Consider the following 22,209-nt stretch of genomic DNA (forward strand, 5'->3'; position numbering starts at 1 on the left):
ACTAATAATATTTAAAAAAACAATGTAGGTTTCGATAACCATTGTAGGGGATGAGAACACCAGTGGGGAAAACCAAATGTATTTTAACAGAAATCTACAGAACCTATTACAAAAATCTGAGAACCATACAGTAATAATTCATTCGCAAAATGTCTATCAATTGTCCCAGACCTTGTTGTTCCTTCTTTTCCCTACCAATCATTCTCTGTTCCCGTTCTCTTCTCTTCGATTTTCTCAACCTTCTGACATCAGGCGTTACACTTTCAATTGGTGATACACACTACTTATATCTGTCTACATCAGTAGCACACACCATACCATGAATCCAATAAATAACTTATGACAAACAAATAAATGATGCACTATATATGAAAATTTAATGGATTATAAGTTCAAATTGTCAATAGAATGTGACATATCGATCAGGAAGTAAAATGAAATATGTGACCAGAACATAACTAATTAATCATAAAATTGTATGTAGACGAAAATTTAATATAACACTTTTTCACCACAATTATTATCACTGTGCGAATATAAATTGTTGACATACTGGATTATGACAAATATATTATACCTGACTGATTAATGATAAGTTAATATTTCTTCTCCTGATTATCTAGAATCTATTGGCATCTGTAATTTAAACAAATGTGAATAAATCAACAGAATTCCAGATAATCATTTGTCCTTACCTAACTTAAGATGTAGTTCTCTATATGGGTGAAAGTGCCTACTTATAAATGGTTAAACAACAATTATCATTCACTTAGAGGGACAGTTATGTTTTGATAATCAGAAGGAATTTTTGCAACGGGAAAATCATCAACTTAATTGTATAGGACTAAAAATTCACAAGAAAATTAAAATAAATAATACTCAAATTGTTCATTCAAGAATCTCTTGTAAAAAAGTTGCGTCCATAGGTATACACTGAAGACTAAGATTCTAAACGATGATTGTTGAATGTGGAGAATCAATATCATCATTGTTCCATATGAATGAGAGAGCTTTATTGTTACTAAATATATTTTTTCAAGATCAGAAACAAACGAAAGCATATAAATGATAAATGAGATTCAGCGATTTAGAAAATACTTTGGATTGTAACTTGATCGATACCTTTCAGTCAGCATTAGGAATGACGTCAGTCGACACTCAGTGATTAATCAGTTGCAAACAACTCAGTCCTATAGGAGGTCAGTCGGGACCTAAATAGCTCAGTGGTAAATTCTCAGAATGTTAAGCTGAGTAACCCAAGTTTGAATCATACAGGGAGCATCAGTTTCCTCAAGATCGCGAGTACACCGTTCCGAAGAGTGTCGACTAACACAAAACCTAGGTCAAACAGGTTCTCCTAGCGACCACCCCCGATTAACACATCTGACAAGAAATTTTAATAAAGCATATATATATATATATATATATATATATATATATAGATGCTTCGTAATCTGATAAAAGGATTAAGAAATGTTTGCATCCATTTATGTTAATTTTTTATTCGTTTTCCGTTCAGAAATTGATCCATTATTTAGAAAGAACTGATAATAAATATGAGAGAAATTCGAGTGAACATAAGTTGGTCTTATTACACACACACAAATCAACGCAAAAACACGCACACAATCACAAAATCATCGAACAGAATAAAATGCATTAAGCAATTATCATTACACTCAAGAAGCATAAAAAATATTGGATAAAGAGATGTTAAAAAGAAGGATGCAATCATCAGGAGACAAAGACTGTTGATGACCTCTATTTTTATCAGTATAGGATTGTGGAGATTTTTAAGTTTTGATTCAAATCATGAACCGATTAATGTTAGACCACCGTTGAAAACCTGAAAGCAATAGACGGCCGTTTCGTCCTGGTGCGGGACTTCTCAGAGGTGCACAACCACAATTCCATATACGGGACTCGAACCCAGGAAATTCGGTTTAGAGTTAGAGCACTGGGTCTTTAAACCACTGAGCTATCATCCAGCTGTGTTAATGTCTAACCAATCTAATTCTACTACTTTTGGTTACCAAGATAGCATTAACAACAACAGCACAACTATTGCCTAATGAAGGAACTTCAAAGTACTCTATTGGTAAAGGAATACGTGGATAATAAGCCTAGAAACGATAGTGATAATTATGATCGTAACAACAATAATATGGAAGAAGTAACATTATCCAAACATCCGCTTATTTATAGATTAAACATTACAAATAATCCAAGACAGATTGCGTAATACTCACTTCAAAATCTAGACTAATTTGGTAAAGCTAAGAAGTAATAGATAAGATATTAGAAATAATGACTAAAGGTTATAGTACGTTTAGAAAACATACCAATAACACTGATATCTATAAAAGATGGTTTAGTCTAGCTAGCTACGAATTAGCTAATTTGTCATCGTTCTTATCAATTTCTTTCAGTAAATCAAGCAAAATCGAATTATTAATAGGAAAGAGGAAATAGGTTTAAGATAAAAATAACTTACTGTAATAATTTTGGATATAGAGAGCGATAATCTGATAAATGTGCACGAGCATATCGTAAAAGATATGTTATAGGTATAATATCCCATAGTTTATTGGAATAAACACATGATGGTTCATTAGGTAAACGATCTGTGTTAATAATAAATATATGAATATAAGCACAGCAAATAGAAAAAAAAAGAAAACGAATTAAAACAATGGATTTTGTTGAACTCAGGATGGTTGTTTTTCTTAGTATAGAAATACTCAACAGTGTGAACCCACGACCACACAGGAGATCGAATCGAGAAACTTCAGGTATCGCGACATGTGATTAGCTTTTAAACCACTAGGTCTACAAATCCAACGGTTTACATGGCTAATTTCAATCAATTCGCGGTATTGAACTACCATTTCCTAAAGTTATGGCAGAATAAATGACTCGTACCGGACATGTTTGAGCCACTTTGGCCACATTTTCACACCAAAACTCCAGGAACTACCTCTCCAGACTAATTATTTGTGAACACTTGATCATCATTATTATAAGGAATCACATAATAAGACGAAGCAGTCGGCCAGTGTTTCCAATGGTTGTCTAATTAAGATAAATAAACTACGATAAAACTCGATCAATAATTTATACGATAGTCAGTAATATGTCACTTTTAATGTTTGTATTCGACCCTGAATAGTATTGTTTATGTAAGAACTAGTAGCTGAAGTATGAATACAGATCGAAAATAAAATCTATCAGTTTGGATTGTTAAGCAAACTCTTTTATATCAGATATATTTACTTTGGAAAAAAACATTTATGTCAAATGAACAATTTTTGCACATAGTTACTGTATGATAAGTGTTATCGACTAGTTTAACCCTGACGAAAAAGTCAAAATTGAATACAAAAACAACCGTAAATCTACAAATAGTTTTGTGGTTTTTACTGAAACATATGTTTATGAGGTCTTGACTTACAAATTCAACAATGAATATTGTGCAGTACACGATATAACCTTAAAAGACATGTTAATACCTTATCGAGGCGCTGTTGTCTACGAAATTGAGAATACGAAAAACGAACGCACGACTCTTTAACCGGGTCGGTGGACACTGAGAGTACAACTAGGGGAGTTGGAAAACCCTGATTCCAAACCAATGGTGTATATGGGCACCAGGATCCCAAAGAAAAAAATGGCGTATGAACCTATTGTTGGTCACCTGCAAATATGGGACTGCATCTCCTTACGTTGCTCCACTGCCTTGTGGATTAGACCGCTAGGTCGAAGGCTCGGGGTGTGGAGATAGGCACGACAAACTTATTTTGTAAATAGTTTTTGATATTATTTGCACTTATTTTATTAATTTTCACAGTTTGTACATTTACCACAAAATGACTGCACATGTTGTTTAAGTGTATGACCCTGAACTCACATTCTTTCGTTTTGTATTACTCATAGCATGACACATGTTGTTAACTGCTTGTAAATATACTACTATACACATGTCTCTCGTTCTCCATTGCCTGTAGTTATGATAACTGAACTTTGAAATACCTATCATCTACATTTATAGACTGCAGCCACATTTCCATTATATTCTACGTCTGGCTATATCATCGATAATTGTGGATTCTGGTACCAAAGGCAACTCGAACACGCACAAACCTGTCGATTTAAGTAACGCCTTTTAACTTTTAATTGTGTTTATAACCTATAATTGATAGATTATAACATTAACATTTGGATGTAATAACTTTATTGTCATTTTTGAGGTAATATACTTATTGATCCACCACAATTATCTGGTGAGCACTGAGTTTAGTCTAAACGCTATGTTACCTATTTTTTGCCTGACCCGTTGGTTTATTTTAAAGATGGTTCTCCAATAAATGCCCTCAATTCATTATCAAATTCTGCTGACACTGTTTTAAGTTCAGTTAATACTATCTGTGAATTCAAATTCCCAGCATACGGAGCTAATAACCCGAGAGTCAGGTTCGCCCAAGTAGAAGCCTTATTCATAGCTAGAGGAATACGCTCGAGGGCAACAAAATATGCTCACGTAGTTGGCGCAGTCCCCATAGTAATCGCTGCCGAGTTTGGGGATCAAATTGACCAAGTGCCAGAGAGCGAGCCATATGACAAAATAAAAGCCGCTGTTATACAACGCACGTCAGTCTCCGACGAAAAAAGATTACAACAATTGTTAAGGTCATGTGAATTAGGAAACAAAAGACCATCGCAACTGTTAAGGCATATGAAATAATTAGCAGGGCCATACAAACTAGGAGAACCTCTAGTAAAACAAATGTCGTTCCAGCGTCTATCACATAACGTAAGACAAGTTCTTAGCCTATCAGGACATTCAGTTACTTTAGAGGAGTTAGCAGATATGGCCGATAAAATGATAGAAATCTATCTGGATAATCATAGTTTAAACTCAGTATAAACTACAGCACCAACGGATAAAGTTAGTACAGTCATGTTCCAACAACAACTAACGGAACACCACATTACTACTACTGGTCCACCTATATACGCTAAGTCGAGAAGACTACCACCACACAAATAACCGATTGCAAAGAGAGAATTCGAACATATGATGCAACTAGGCATCATCAGGCAGTCTAGTAGCCCATGGGCTTCGCCTTTACACATGGTTCCCAAGAAACATCAGGACTGACGCCCATGTGGAGATTATCGACGATTAAATAATCAAACTACTCCAGATAGATATCCAATTTCTCATCTACACTATTTTTCTTAGAATCTACACGGAAAGCAAATTTTTTCGAAACTAGACCTTGTGAGAGCATATCATCAAATTCCGGAGTACTGCAACAACGAGTCAACGACATTATTTAGACCTAAAGCATTTTTCTCCAAACGACTGTCGCCTGCACAGAAATGTCACAGTAAATTCGGACGGGAACTACTAGCTATTTATTTTGCACTAGAGCGCCTCAAATTCTCAGACTTATCTATCATTTGCAACGTTTCAACTGGCAACAAGCGCCCCTTTTTACCAAAAGCTTGTCGGCGACAGATATTTCAACATTTATGCAAACTTCCACATCCGGGAATCCGAGTCACCACAAAACTCATCACGGAACGTTTCGTCTGATTATAAGTACAATAATGTCGTTGACTCGTTGCAGTACTTAAGAATTCAAACAAACCAAAAGGTGTGATAATTGCTTTTTTTTCAATATCTTCCGGTGCCTTCGGAATTTGATGATATGCTCTCACAAGGTCTAGTTTCGAAAAAATTTGCTTTCCGTGTAGATTCTAAGAAAAATAGTGTAGATGAGAAATTGGATATCTATCTGGAGTAGTTTGATTATTTAATCGTCGATAATCTCCACATGGGCGTCAGTCCTGATGTTTCTTGGGAACCATGTGTAAAGGCGAAGCCCATGGGCTACTAGACTGCCTGATGATGCCTAGTTGCATCATATGTTCGAATTCTCTCTTTGCAATCGGTTATTTGTGTGGTGGTAGTCTTCTCGACTTAGCGTATATAGGTGGACCAGTAGTAGTAATGTGGTGTTGGACATGGTGTAAGGTGCAATCATTTTGATAATCAACTCTTGTGATGCATTCGTATTTCGACAAGACGTCGGTGAAAGCTTTGTTCACTGGTTTTATTATTCCAACACCGTGAATCTCATAGTTGGTAGTGATTGTACCAATCACCTGTAAACGTGTATTTTTGTCGATCAGCTTCTTTTTATTCATGTCTACTAGGAGGTCGTAGGCGCTGAGAAAGTCGGCTCCGAGAATAGGTTGTTTGACCTAGGCAACTATAAGAACTCGGAGTTCGAGGTCTAAAATGAGAGATTGCTCTCTATAGGTTTTGATGACCGTTTCGTTGGCCGCGATGAGTGACAACTTGGTACTCATGGTGTGCTGTCGTCGTGAAAGTTGAAGTGGGATTATGCTGATTTCTACTCCTGTCTCGACCAAACAAATCTGAGCCAGAAATACAGTCCCGGATATGAAAAAGACGGCTAGTGTTGTGGCCAGCAACAGGCGTCGCCATTACTGTCTGGCCGGCACGTTTTCCGATTTCTCGTTATTGGTTGGTGTAAACGCGCACGGTCGTGTGTAACGCCGTGCTTTTGTGCCGTATTTTCAGTGGTACCAACAGATCCCGGTGGCTTGTTTAGGTGATCATGAACGCTGCCTTGAAAAGTATCTTTGCCTAGCCGGTGATCTGTATCGATTGGTTAGTACCGTGGCTATTGTCGCTTGTAATTCTGCTAGTTAATTTGCCAGTTCCGTTAGTTGTTATTGTTGGAACATGGCTGTACTACCTTTATCCGTCGGTGCTGCAGTTTGTACTGAGTTTAAACTATGATTATCCGGATGGATTTCCATCATTTTATCGGCCATATCTGCTAACCCACAGATTAATCCCAACAAAAAACGGAGACGCTAGATTCATCCACCAGGGTACTGAGTTATGCAAAAGTCGCCAGTTGTTCCCTTTCGAAATTCTGCCTTGAACTAAATAACTTGCATTCACAGTTCTCAACAGATTCTAGAGGATATCTAAGTGAAGTAATAAAATGTATAAACTACATCACAAAATGAATGTCATACATAAACTATACACATTTAAATTGTAGTTTGCGTCGGTAATAAAAAACCAGTAAAAATTTCATTGCATAATCAATGGAAGCAGTAATGTAGCATAATGTCACATTTTCATAAACTTACGTCGATTAGATGTTAAACGTAAATTGAACTGATAATCGAAAACAAAAAATGCATAATATAGAAATAATAATTGCGGAGTAAAATCTTGTTCTGTAGTTGAAATATATAAACGATTTACAGATTTATGATTAATTTCCGATTGTAAATGAATCCCTGGTGCACAAAATTGAATCAAATTAGAAGATTTAGAATTTGTAAATTCATTGATTAATTCCTGTTCAGAAATTAATGATAAATTGATATAAGCTGTTGAAGCAGTAGGATTGGTAGTAATAGTACTGCTACTAATACTACTAGTAATACTGGGAATATCACTATTCAATGACGATGAATTGTTAGAATTGGAAGTAAACGAATGCGTAATATGTGCTTCTAATAATTCTGGTAGCAATGGATGAATTGGACGTACACTTTCACGTATCTGTCCAATAATCCATTTCTACAATGAAAAATAAATAGATAAAATTTGAAATTACACCCAAGTTATTACATTAGTGACAGAGATATTCGCATTAACAAAAATCAATGAACAGTAGAACAAGCTTATTTAAATACTGGTGAAAATATGCGTGTTATTACATACGAATGCCCAAGATACTTCAATGAATTAGCAACTTCGCTAGTGAGTTCACATTCCAGATATTATTATTATTATTATTATTATTATTATTATTATTATTATTATCAGCTTTATTCAATATTATATTTCTGGTACAATATAGAATTCTCAGCGTAAAGTATTTCAACAAGTTTCCGTTTCTTTGTTCTTGGTCGGTCCTGGCGATAAATATCGAGTGATCTCCAGCTAGATGTTAGTAGTTCAGTAAATGAACATCTGAATAATGTGCATTCTTTTCGTTGTATATTGCCAGCAACCACATTGTCTCTTATTGAGTTCTTTGTAACTTTGACAACGAAAGGTTGTACACTTTTCAGAAACGCAGCAGAATAGGTTATGCGATTAATAAACATAATGATATAGTAAAACAAACAAAAATAGATAACTTGTTGAAATATCTAGATGGCAGGAACAGGTAGCCCAGATGCTCAAGCAGGCCGCCTTTGGGAATCAAAGCTTACGGTGAAGTTTCATGAGAACAAAAAAATTTAAGTGCCTTTGTGGAGGCTGCCCATTGTCCTAATATGCTTATTCAACATCGTCATAGAAAAACCTTTAAGAAGAATAAGTTCTTTGCTTGACTTAAAGGATTTATCTCCTATAGACTTAGAACACACAAATATTACAATCCAGTTTGGTGAAAACTGAAAATATAGTCTAACGATCGTATTAACTAACAGTCTAGGCATATCTTATTCTATGACTGTAAAATGCTGCTTCAAGACTGATCCACAACAAAGCCTAAATTAATGATAGGGAGTGAAGTGAATGAACAAACAGACCGCTCTAGTTATTTCTAGAGTTTCACTAGTTCTGGTACATTGATGTCTGACGACATTTCGGCACGAATTCAGAAAGCATGTTGTAGATGAGATGCCTATCTAACTAAAGGACGAGTATACAAGCCAGTAGTTCGTCTCGATCTGCTTTATGGCTGTGAAACATGGTCTTTAAAAATAGAGTGTATACGTAGGTTACCAGTATTTGATTATAAGTATCTTCAAAGCATTGTTCCGGTAATATTGGGACCATCAAACGTTCAGATTTTCTGCTTCAGTAATCATAACTGTGCTACATTCTGAATTTCGACTTGGATAACTTCATATCAATTCATAATGAAATCTACTTACAAACTATACGAACTAACCATAAAATCATGTAACTTAACCATTATCTATGTAAAATTTAAAAATTTGGCAAGTGTCCAATGAATCTAATTGTAATTATTTAGTTAATAAAAGAAAATGAACAAAAACAAGACATTTATCAATGTATAACAATATCAGTATCTGAAATTAAACACGCCAGAGTTGTCTTGGCAGGGTCTTTTTTTTAAATAAAAGATATCAAAAAAATAGAGAGATATAGATAAATAAATAAATAGATATATCTTACCTTAGTATGTAGTTTATTTTTAGCAAATGCATGCGATTTAAGTAATTGTAGCATACATTGAGTTGGTAAGTGACCAACTAAATGTCGACTCAATTTTGGCGTAATTGGAATTCGTGCAACTTGATTAGCAATCATCTGCATAAATATATTTTTTTAACGAAAACATAAAACACGATATAGAAGCAGAACCGTTTTTTTTTATAATAAAAGATGATTTTTAATGAATACTTCATCCAACTGATTAATTACATAAAATGTGTATCCATTTTCATAAGAGCTGATATGAAACTTGATTTATTACGATATATATTGAAATTGTGTATAACATTGTTAATACTTAAAAACTATAAGTAAATTAACAATTACTATAATATCCACAAAAACCCTTTCGATATGAATTAATATATGCTCACTAGTGACTGACTTCAAGAGGTATTTCCTGAAGTTCTACTAAGAAGCAGTGACCAGCGGAGTTCAACTGGGTCAGTTATGAGATAGTAGCTCACTGAAGACAATGGTGGATGTGTCGCTCAATTTGGTGGATTGATTGAAGTTAGACACTAACACTGTTGGATACCGGCTCAGTGGTCTAGTGGTTAAGCGCTCGCGCGTTATACTGATACGTCCTAGGTTCGATTGTGGATGCGCACTGTTGAGGAGTCCCACAGTAGGACGAAACGGCCATGCAGTGCTTCCAGGTTTCCATGGTAATCTAATGACTTATTTTTTAGGCCAAACAAAATGGTCAAGTGTTTACACGCGAGTTATCTTACACCTTCAGACTTTATCTAGGTTCTTCAAGCTATTTAAGTCCCAACAGGTAACTACCTAGTGTATTGAACAAAATAAATAATGTGTTTCTTTAAACAATAGTATGTATGGATTGTTAATGTATTATGATGATAATGATTTAAACAAAACTTACATTTTCTGTAAAAACAGTTTGGAAAAATAATTTACGCCATCCATTGATAGTTCGTCCAAGTGATGGTATACGTAGACCAAGTAAAGTTGATATTAGTTCAGTAATTGGTCCAGGTTGATTTGTATGAAATAAGATAGCTAAAAGCAGTAAAGGTTCAATGTACGATGTTGTTTTTGAAAATTGATTACAATTACGCAGATAAGATGACGATGATGATTGAGTTAGTGAATTGAAAATATCTTGTTCATCTATTAAACGTTGGAGCCAAGTTACAATTGTATTTTCAATATCTGTTGTATTTGCAGGAACATGACTATTATTGTGCATTACGCCATTAGTATCTGAAGATATTCTGCACGTAATAGGGTGAAATCAGTTCAGGATTAGAGTTAAATTGAATACCACGAAGAAATCAATATTTGTAAGTAGAATAAAAGAAAACAAATACTGTTATTATGAATGAGATATATTATGCTTTGACATGATGAGGTAAAACAAGATGACATCATTTAGGTCAACAGTTTTTGTATCGAATTCATTATGAATTTAGACCAAGGTGATATGTGAACTTTTGTTCAGTGACGTTTCCAGGCCAATATTTCTGGTAACAATCCGGTATAAACTTCTATATGACAAATGATAACTTTCCGTTTAGTATGAAGATTAGATTCCCTGTACCTATTCATTTGAACTATATTTAATGTGTGTTACTACAATAACTCTGTATTTTCCCCTATATGTCATATTCTTGTGTGTAAAAATTATAACACAAATGTATTTTGATCTAATCACATGATTTTGGGAGTTTTTGAGGTAACGATTTTTGAAGAGACAATAAATCTTCGTTTACACCAAACTTTAAGTTCACATTTCACGTCGTGGGAATTACAGTTGTTCCTGTCCTCATAGATAGTAGGATCGCATATAATATTACGCAGTCAACCTGGACTGCACTCATTCGTACATTACAATAGTAGAAAGGATTATATACAGACAATGTCATTTGAGAAGAAAGGATTAATTCACGGCATAAAATTTGAGATAAATTTAAAACTCGAAATCTAAGGGAAGACAAAGAGTGAATGTATATTGGCTATTTGAAACTAACTCTAAGCCATATCATCTAACGTCAACTATTTATCACGATAATCAGGGGGATCCCAATTAGTAAGTCTGCATCTGCCTAAAAAACTCAGACAAACATTTAATGACCTTAAGAACTGATCCCATATCTTGGCTCAGATGATACTAGCCTTCTCCTATCCTCTTATGTCACTGAACATCCTCCCAATGTAGAGTGAAAGTTGCTTATGAACAGTTTCCTTAACAATGCAAGTCTTTGAATGGACTGATATCACCTCACTAGGAGAATATGTAACAAAAAGTTATCAGTTGTTGTTTAATAATCAGTCTAAGTAATATGGTGCTCTTTTATAGTTAGTGCCATGATATGCTTAAAATCCTTACTATAATGAAACAATAATTTGTTGTAATTTATAAATAAATAACTTACCCTGTTGCCAAACTTGAACGTAACCCAATTAAGAATGCGAGCGAATAACTGATATATTGTAAGCCACGTTCAGAAACAACTGTTCGATGTGTTAGAAGAATCAATAACTTTTGCGACAGTTCTGGTGGGAAACTGAAATAATTTTGCAGAAAGATGACAAAACACTACTTCAAATAATGACAATAATATATTTATTATAACTAATAAAAAAGTATTCAAATAACTCTCAGTACAGAACCAGTTTACAATGTGACTTGGTTCTTTTTTTCACCCGTCGCCACTGATAAGTCTTGTGGATTGAACGCCACTTGTCATATCTGGCCATCGCTGATTGTTGTGTCGGAAACGCTTATCACTTACACTCAAAACGAGGAACCTCGACAAGTTCCACGATGCGAAAGTAAGAGGACAAGGACTGATATAAGTGAGAATTTATTAACCGCCAAAACACGACGAAGACCCTAGTCGAAAATACTTACTTACTTACACCTTTTACTCCCAATATAACATAGGTCGCCGACCAGCATTCTCCAACCCACTCTGTCCTGGGCCTTCTTTTATAGTTCCATCCAATTCTTGTTCATTTTTCTCATGTCTATTTCCATTCCCCGCCGTAATGTGTTCTTTGGTCTTCCTCTTTTCCTTTCGCCTTGAGGATTCCATGTGAGGGCTTGTCTTGTGACGCAGTTGGATGCTTTCCTCAATGTGTGTCCTATCCACTTCCAGCGCTTTTTCCTGATTTCTTCCTCCGCTGGGATCTGGTTTGTTCTCGCCCACAGCAGGTTGTTACTGATAGTGTCTGGCCAACGGATTTGAAGTATTTTGCGTAGACAACTGTTAATAAACATTTATATCTCCTAGATGATGGCTTTCGTAGTTCACCACATACAGTAGAACTGTCTTGACATTTGTATTGAAAATTCTGACTTTGGTGTTGATTGACAGTTGTTTTGAGTTCCAAATGTTCTTCAGTTGTAAATATGCTGTTCTTGCTTTGCTGATTCGCGCTTTCACATCTGCATCAGATCCATCATATTCATCAATGATGCTCCCCAGATATGTAACGGTTTTTACATCTTCCAAAGCTTCTTCGTCAAGTGTGATTGGATTGATGCATGCTGTGTTGTATCGAAAATACACTTATTTTGTATATTGATTGTACACACACTTTGATTCATAATTAGGATGAAATCACATATAGAGCATAGTTCATGTCAATTGAATAAAAGAATATCATATATTATACAGAATAAAATATCATACGAGAAAAGAAAACCGAATACTACATTGACTAACCATTACATTGAATCAGAAAGGAAGTATTACTGAAAAATCATAATGAGTAAATCAATCGAATTTTGACTTTTCATTCCATCATAGCAAATAGTTATACAGAATAAATGACCATACTGGGAAAATAAAACAAATACTACTACTACTGAGTAATCAACACATTGAATTAAAAAGGACGGAAGTAATATTGAATAAAAATCCCATCACAAAGCTTTTGAACATTGAAAATAAATGTGAGACAATTTAAAAAACCTAATGACCTACCCTATTAAGTTCACCATTTTTTAATGCTTACAATTATATCCACTGAGATTAGAGATCAATGGAGAAAGAGGATTGTGTTCAATTCAATAATGACTCATTAATTAGATAATTTTATCAACGGTTCAAATTTACATCATTTAAGCTGACAACTAGTGTTATTATCAGCTATAACTCCAATATAAAACACAAAGAATACAGATCAGAGTTACAACGGTGCTAATATTTCGATAAACCAAATAAAGTCTTCAATAGTCAGTATCTGGTGTCGACCTAGCTACCCATCATCGGTTAAGTGATTTTAGATGGAATAATGACTGACAATTAACATGGAAATAGCCAACTATAGAAAAGAATTCATTTCGAAGAAAAAACAAATTGAGATAAATGAGCAACAAATAGATTTGTTTCACAAATCTTTAAATAACCCAAACACTAGCATACGTCAACACCTGTACACATACAGGATAAGCATCTGTTGGTCATTCTCGACTCCCTGGTTGGGGCCCCAGAGACAGTGTCACAGTAGCTTGACACGTTATCAGATGGCAATCAATGTCCGTAGGTACGGCATGTGCTTTGCACCTTCGAAGTGCAAAGTATTTCTACAAGACCGGCAGGATTCTAATCCTGTACTCACCCTGCATGGTGAGCACATAGAAGTAGTCGAGAGGTTCGTGTATCTAAGTAGCTGCATAAGTGTTGGTGGTGGCGTGAGTGATGAGATCAATGGACATATAGTGAAAGCCAGAGTAGCTTATGCCAATCTGGACCATCATTGGCGCCTTCGTGATGTTAGTCTGGTTGTAAAAGGTCGGGACTACAACGCGTCGGTGAGAGCAGTTTCGCTCTATGCTTGTGAAACCTGGCCTCTCCGAGTTGAGGATGTTAGACGACTCTCTGTGTTTGATCATCGTTATCTCCGAAGGATTGCTGACATCCAGTGGCAACACCATGTTAGTAATCCAGAGGTTAGGCATCGTGTGTTCGGGAGCAGAGGCAATAATACAATTGGTGCCAACATCTTGAAACATCGATTTCGGTGACTCGGACATGTTCTCCGAATGTCGTCCCAGAGAATTCCACGTTGTACATTATTTGTCGACACTGGGACTGGTTGGGAGAAGCGGAGAGGTGGTCGGTGTATGACATGGTGTCGTGATATGAAGGAAAGCTGCAAAGGGCTGGCTTCTGTTGGTCCTTATCGACTCCTTGGCTGGGGTCCTAGAGATGGTGCTACACAGTGGCTCAGAATAGAAGCCAGTGGCGACCCTTCTGTAACCTTATTTTACTTTTTTCATAAAAAGTGGCTGTATCTTCCTTAACTGAAAGAATTCTTCTGGTTGTATCCTTCCATTTCCGTCATTATTATTATTATTATTATTATTATTATTATTATTACACTACCTTACACTAATCTGTGGTCGTTATTGTCCTTATACGTACCTTGCCTTCTTTCTTCTCTTCCTATTCTCATTGTTTCTTGTGACGTATATATATTTGGTGCCCGCTTGTACCAATATTTATGTGTTCAAATAAATAAATAGACGTGACTCAGAATAAAACCAAGTAGTAGTCCTGATGTAGTCATTAGCTTACTTAGTATAATGTAGAGGAACTTCATGAATGAATCGCTCCTTTTATTATAACAAATACTATTACTATTATTATTTTCACCTCCCATATACTAATTTCGATTCATTTTCGTTCTTTTTTTTATTATACTCACCCCCTTTCTCGATTTCTTCATAATCTCATTTTTATTGCGTGGATTATATACTGCTTTAATATCCTTTTGTACCAATATTTATGTGTTTAAATAAATAAAATTCAACTTTATTGGCAGTATAATTAAATTGTTTGACTTAAAGTTAGGTGTTTGATTTTATCCCCATCCCTTAAGATCGATCTCACTGTGTGTGTGACACAACACAAATTATGTAATTAATGTAATTAAATCTTAAATATAGTAAATCAGGATCAAAAATGCGTCTAAAATGGAAAAATAGGTGTCAAAGTACAAAACTAGTTTTCTGTACAACCAGTTTTACTATTCACCAACTCGCTCTACTTTCAAATACGAAGCATATGAAGCAGAATTTATCTCAAAATAAACTAATGTTATAATTCACTTGCAAGGGTTTGAATCTTTCTGTCCTCAGTGTTAAGGTCTGTAATTGATCAGTCTCTTTTAGTATATATGGATCCTGAGTGGATCGCCTTCGCTTTGGAGAATACTTGTGACTGATGGCAATATCCAGGTAGTTTACTCAGGATGAACACATGCTAAAAGCTACTGATCAACTGAATTATGGTTGACACCCGTTGTACAAACCTGTTATTGTTTGGACTAAACAGTTAAGTGGATCACGCATTAACACTTGAAGCGAAGGGCATTGAGTTCAAGTCCTGGAGTGAATATAAACACAAGGATGTGGGTATATCCAGCTGACGAGTCTCGAATAGAGCGAAACAGACGACCTAGATTCCACTGTTAGACACTATCCAACCCCGTCTAAAAACACGAGTATTTACTGAAAATTTAGTCCCGAAAGACATTAAAACAGTTGCAGTTTAACAAATACTTTAACTGAAGAAGTTAAATAATTAAAATTCCGGTTACTATGTAACTATGTCAGTAATGCTAATCAACTAATATATTGATGAGTTTATCAAAAGAATCAGATCACTCTGTTAGTTGAACTAAGATATGCTAGAAATATTGCCATACACCATGTAAACAATATGGAACACAACTACGTGAGAGCTTGAAAATATTTGATACACAATTTCAATCAGCCTTATGCATTCAAATGGAAAATTATGAGGATCAAATTGTTATACAGTTTGTATCCGAAACAACACTTCATATGAAGCATAAAATTAAATAATAACGTCTTACATCATTTTAAGGTAACTGAAAGAAATTAATAAACAACTTGGAAAATATTTACAATTAAAAACTGGTTGAATTTCTAATCAACCAAGCAAGAAGATAAAAGTTTCATCCAGACATTTGATAAAAAGTAAATGGAGCAAGAGAAATTTATTTTAATTAGACTTTCTATCAGGGTTCTACATTAATATATACAATCCTGTTTTACCAGAGCAGATCTAGATAGGTTCGCCATTTCGTTTTTTTTTGCTTTCCTTGTTTTTACATAATTGTATCATTCATCTTCTAATATGACGTGATTTTAATTCATAACTGACTTGTTATCATAGTTATTTGACCAATTTTACAAGCACACAAAATTCAGCAAAGTGATCTCTCTACAACAGACTTATTATCAAGCTGTATAGTCTGGTTTATTTACAAGATTTTAAAGACTAATTTCAAAACAACACTTGAACAATGCACAAATATGATACAATTGGAACATTTTAATACTATGTAAAATAGTGTAATTGAAAATATAAGGCTATGTAATTTCTATAGAGTAATCACAAGTAAAGAACAAGTGTAAAAGAAATAAGGTAACATTAGATTATCGTGTGAATAGAGTAAAATAACTAAAATGTTTTTTTTCTTGATCGTAAAGGCATTAGAGGGATCAAATGAATTGATATAGGTAGCAATTAGGAGTCAAATCTAGGGAGATATGAAGAAAATAATTACAGAAAGAGCGGCCTTTGTAAATTAAAACATCAAACAAATAAGAATAAAACGACTAATAATATTCTTCGGTTAAAGCACGGTACAGAAAAAGATGAAGCACTTCTCGTAAACACAAATTTCAGGCTTCATATCACGGATGAAAGGAACTTCTACGATATTAAGGAGTCAGATACGATGAAATCTTGGTAAATTTCGAAAGATTATATAGACAAACTAAAGTCGATCAAATCTTCGAGGATGGATTCTAACCACATTCCATCCTTCCTTGTAAAGCCAAGCTTCAATATTACCCTCGTATCCATGTTGAAAGGGTGCTGGCTACAACTCAACTACCTTACTCCATGGGTGATCTAGTGGATGAACACGAAGGTAAACAGACAGAGGAGTTTACACTCCACAGATATGGAAAATATTCTTCCGCTTGTTAAAGGTTATCGTAGTTTTCTAGTAAAGATGTTTTTTTATTTGTCAAAGGCACACCATCCCGAAGTATTTGGGATGTGTAATAAACTTTAAATCCCAGATTTATATGAAAATACCTCTTCTTAGACTCATTTGTGGGTAGTTACTTTGGTTATTGCGATTATCTCACACCCCTCCCCACTTTAATTACTCGACCAAGCAATCAATATCATTTTCATAATATAACGTACTATTACTCAATATTATCACTTAACTGATGCTAAATTATAATTGTTATATATATATATATATATATATATATATATATATATATATATATATATATATATATATATGTATATATATATGTATATATATATGTATATATGTATATATATATAGCTACGATATAAAGCCAATTAAAAAGAAATATTTCTTCGCAACATTCATTTTTATTACCAAAAGCCCTAGTTATAGTAAAGGATTTTCAATATGAATTAGTTTGTTTCCAAACAAACAGAATACTACTCATTGAAGAACTTAACATATCCAAGGCATAGTAAGTTTGGCAAATGAATATAGTAAAATAAGAAATATCAAGAATGATTTACCGACAAAAGTATTTCGAAAACCAATCGGTTACTTTTTTAAGAGTGGACTGCGCAAAGCTGTGAGGAAACTTAAATTCTCAATAAATAAATTATACTACCAGGGAGTATTAAGTAGTATATTTGCCGCGCCGAAATAAAAATTAATGAGAACATTACCTTGAACTACACAAATATTTGTTATTCTTTAGCTTATTGCTTAAGCCATGAATTAAAAACAATAGTAGGGGAAAGGAAGAAACAACTTACTTGTAATTTATAAACCCACGAAATGCAGCTAACACACGAAGTAATGTTAACGCAGTGAGAATCATGTTATCATCCAAAGGAATTGCAGAATCACGTGGTATAAGGCAAGAAGTGATTTTTATAAAATGATGGCTTAGCTTATCCAAGTACCATGATGAAGACTGAAAATTTTTATGGTGGAAAAAAAGCCATATTGAAATCCATGGGTATATTAGAGACAACAGAAATCATTAAATACATGTAATCTGGATCTAAAGAATATCTTATTGTATTTCCGTCTATAAATAACGAAGTCCGAATAAATAATCAAACCGCGCACATACTTACTGATTAAATTTTTTGAAACCTGACATTGCAAACACCCAATATTGAGCACATTTAGTGAATCTTGTTAAAATTCTAATTCAAAATCAAAGTACTTTATGAGTTTAGGTATATAATATTGCACAGTAAAAGGCCGTCAAAAAATATGGTGTGGAAAATGCTAAAAATAAATCAACTTTAACAGCAAACAAACTTTAACAGTGAGTTGCTTATTTACTTACATAATATGCCACCCATGGGTCTTTGGTTGGTTTCATTAGAGCAACTCTTAATTCCATCCCATTTACCTCAATCAGTAATGGATACTAACCGATCTTTTTGTTAAATTTGGAGGATGAAGACGTTCGTCCCAGGATTAATTTTAAAGCCAAACTCATAGCTTTCAAATATGTTTACAGATGTCCGCTCTTTTTTTTTTCCTTTACATGGTCGAGTCAACACAACCGAAGTTTAAGTACTGTATCCATTTTAGCAAGATTTTTGAGGTACACATAAAATACGATTTACGGAAGTAACTGACTATATCTCATATAAACAACCCATTTTTTCAGTAAAACAGAATTATTTCTACCTTGTAATTACAGTATTTAATTTTATTTGCAATATTATCATCAAATACAATCACCGATTTTATACATCTCAAGATTACATATCCTTTAACCTTTATGTTAATAAAACACTAATTAGCTGCACTAACATGAAATCACTACACTGATGGACCTTACTTTACCCAATAATGCAATTAAAAACAAGTTCATTCCTCATTGACAAGCTGTATGTACATGTTCCTAACAATTATACCTTATTGGTTTGTTTCGATATGAATATTATCTTATATTTGGTAAAAGTCCTGATCGATGAAAACTTATTCTATATACTCATATAAACAAAAGACAACTACGTTTGCATGGACTAGACTCCTTCCAAGTCAACACAAAATTTACAACTTCACTTTATCAAGTTACCGATTGTAACGACAATTTACCATATATAGTGTTGTCACATTGTGCACAATGAGAAGGATATGAGAAAAGGCTTTAATTTTTCCTTCGATGATCTGATGCTCCCAAGGATATAAAACAAAATAACTTGTGATTCAATTTAGTTAACGTGAATACTAACTGCAGCTTAAGCCCAATAACCCAAGTTCAGAGAAACTAAAATCTTAGAATAAATAGATTGATTTAATGGATTAGCTGTGCACATATAAATCAGGTTTTTTTATAAAGATATCTGTGTTATTAAAAACATAAGTAAGAAACTCGGAGACGCTTACTGGAAGCTTCAGAAAATTGCTCATCCAAGATCGAATGTCTTGTCCACTGTCTAGCAAAATCCTTTTCAAAAAATTCAAGGTATAACCCTCTTTATTGATCAATCCAAAAAGTAAATCCAAAACTAAGCCTGGAAACTGACGGGTGGTAATCTGAAAACAAAAAGTATACGCAGCAACATGTTTCAGTTGCAAGCATCATTCCACAGGTATAAGTAACAAAACTAGATCCAAAGTCCAATAAAATTAAACGCTTCCAACGTATTGAATGGCGCATTACGAACTGATACGGAATTCTAGATCATAAAGGGAAGTAAGCATAGCTAACAATTGCATAGACACGAGTCTTAGGCACGGTGCTAGTCAAATAATCTGTGAACTTAGGTTTTCAAGATCGAAATTCGGGATATCAGTGACGTATGAGGTTTCCGGAACTGTATAATAACAAATATAGAATAAATATTGAACACGAGTCGAATCCTGATAGGCAATAAGCAGTACGGAGGAGTATAATTGAGATGAAGAGCATTATATATGACTGACAAACCGTCAGACAATTTAACTAGGTTTTATTATAGGGTATTAAAGCTAAAAGTTCTACAAATGGACCGACAAACTTTAGTTCCAGGAAAGAATAAGGAATAAACCTTTAGTAAACTGTGATCGGAGTTTTCCAGAAGAACTACAGATAAATGGTTAACTTCAGTAATTTTTGTTATGATAGGTCGTTAAGCTAAGTTCTCAATTACTCGTGAAAGTGCACTATTGTTAAGATGGTACGTGAATTGCTTTGCTAAAAAAGAACCTCTTATGTTTCTTGAATTTTAACGCTACTTTTGTTAACACAGTAACTTCAAATGCATAATAGTGACCCAGTCTTAACAAAATAGATTATAGGAGTGTAAATTACTTCGAATATCTTAAGTGAAAAAACTCACGCAATTCTCCACTACTGTAACGGCATCATGTGGGTTTAATTTTACCAGGTAAAATAAAACTGTTTGAATACGACATGACAATGAAAATGGGTTTAAATGGGCTCCAACGTTTGACTTGGAATGCGGAATACGCTGGATCCCATCCTTATCTTGCAAATTGTCACCCTGACAGCAGGATCTGAAATACATTAAAGAACAGTTGAAAGACATACTTGGTTGTAAGAGACTTCCCCAGCTTCCATAATTCGTGGACTATAGGCCACCAATCAGAAGGTAAGTTAACTGCCAACTTCAGTAAAATACTGTGATTGACAGTATTACAGTGAGCCAAATAACCACAAAAGAACTTCCCAACTAAGTGGTAATTCGATAGACCTTGAAGTTATATTTGATATCTATATGAACTAACCATGAAATATAAAACATAAGATAATAAAAACTTCAGTTTCCAGAGCTTCAGCTTCCATGAGTTCGCAACAGCTTTCTAGCGAGCATCTTGGATCTGGCTTCTAAATATAAAAACTAGAATATTCAAATTAACTCACATCGTTGCATAAATGAATGATAAGGAGCATGAGTGTTTTTAACTTCCCCAAAGCATTTTGTGATTCGTAATTTAGAGCGAGAGAAGGAAACGAAGGAATGGAACTACATCGCGTGATCTAAGAAAAAACAGCACTTACGACAGAGAATATTCGGTGCATGTTTCTTCCCATAGTATAGGGATTTTCAAACTTCTAAGGGAATTCAAAGTGTTGATTAGATTACCCAGAAGATGACGAAGATTATGTGTCATTGAAACTTTTGAAATGCATTGCATCAAGTCACCGGACTGATACAAAACAGGAAAAAGAATGAGAACTTCCTCCGATTTGATATCATCAAAGTCACATGTTAATGACTTTTCGAAAAGCATATTGTAACGAACCTATTTGAGAAGGCCTCTTATATCAAACGTATCCAATGTTCACATCGGTTTTTAATGTACCCAACAGCTTTGTGACAAGTTGTTGTGATCAGAAGCCTTGTTTGCATTAGTTTCTTATTATTTCATCACAAGCCTGTGTAATTGGTAGTGTTCCATCAGCAATAGTCTTGCCACCTTACTGGTTCCAGTCAGCTCAGTATTAGTTATGTATGGGTTGATGTATTTTGTAATCTGGATGAATTCTTCCCAATCCAATAAACCTCCCAGAACCGGCAGCTATCACATAAACGGGCAGAAGGTTGTTCGTAACTTGAAAAATAATGGGTAGAAAATCATAATGCTACGAGTAGACAATCGCTTCAAGTGAATAATAAATAACTAGGTCAGTTGATTGGAAGTGAATGCACGACTATCAGGAAGGCATAGATGTATAGAGATGGGCATGAAAAACTTATTTTGCAAATAGTTTTTGATATCATTTGCATTTATTTCGTTAATTCTCACAGTTTATACGATTACCATAGATCGCACGTCATAAGAATAATGGCATGTTATAATTTTAACAGTAGGTAGGTGTCATGACAACCATTAGATAGAACTAGTCCAAGTGAAAGACAGTAATCTATGAGTGAGAACGTGTCTATCAAGTCTCCTCTTGAGATTTT

General features: G+C 34.4%; 1 protein-coding gene across 2 annotated transcripts in view; it reads right to left on the reverse strand.

The window, feature by feature from the left end:
• Positions 1-21,556, reverse strand: part of MS3_00008022 (uncharacterized protein) — a 107,696-nt gene extending 86,140 nt beyond the window's left edge. Inside the window, exons 1-12 of one of the 2 annotated variants that reach the window (XM_051216359.1) lie at positions 21,300-21,556; positions 21,162-21,264; positions 21,026-21,125; positions 20,829-20,991; positions 20,617-20,794; positions 19,682-19,831; positions 18,082-18,242; positions 11,650-11,781; positions 10,137-10,488; positions 9,212-9,346; positions 7,198-7,636; positions 2,495-2,624 (exon numbers count right to left, since the gene is read on the reverse strand). In XM_051216359.1, the coding sequence (XP_051066940.1) occupies positions 2,495-2,624; positions 7,198-7,636; positions 9,212-9,346; positions 10,137-10,488; positions 11,650-11,781; positions 18,082-18,242; positions 19,682-19,831; positions 20,617-20,794; positions 20,829-20,991; positions 21,026-21,125; positions 21,162-21,264; positions 21,300-21,532 (2,276 nt within the window). In that variant the 5' untranslated portion in view covers positions 21,533-21,556. Of the gene's footprint in view, positions 1-2,494; positions 2,625-7,197; positions 7,637-9,211; positions 9,347-10,136; positions 10,489-11,649; positions 11,782-18,081; positions 18,243-19,681; positions 19,832-20,616; positions 20,795-20,828; positions 21,126-21,161; positions 21,265-21,299 lie in introns of both variants that reach the window. The other variant, XM_051216360.1, reaches the window with a different exon arrangement.
• Positions 21,557-22,209: the final 653 nt, after the last annotated feature.

The sequence above is a fragment of the Schistosoma haematobium genome, chromosome 4 (assembly GCF_000699445.3).
Source record: "Schistosoma haematobium chromosome 4, whole genome shotgun sequence".
Classification (NCBI taxonomy): Eukaryota; Metazoa; Platyhelminthes; class Trematoda; order Strigeidida; family Schistosomatidae; genus Schistosoma; species Schistosoma haematobium.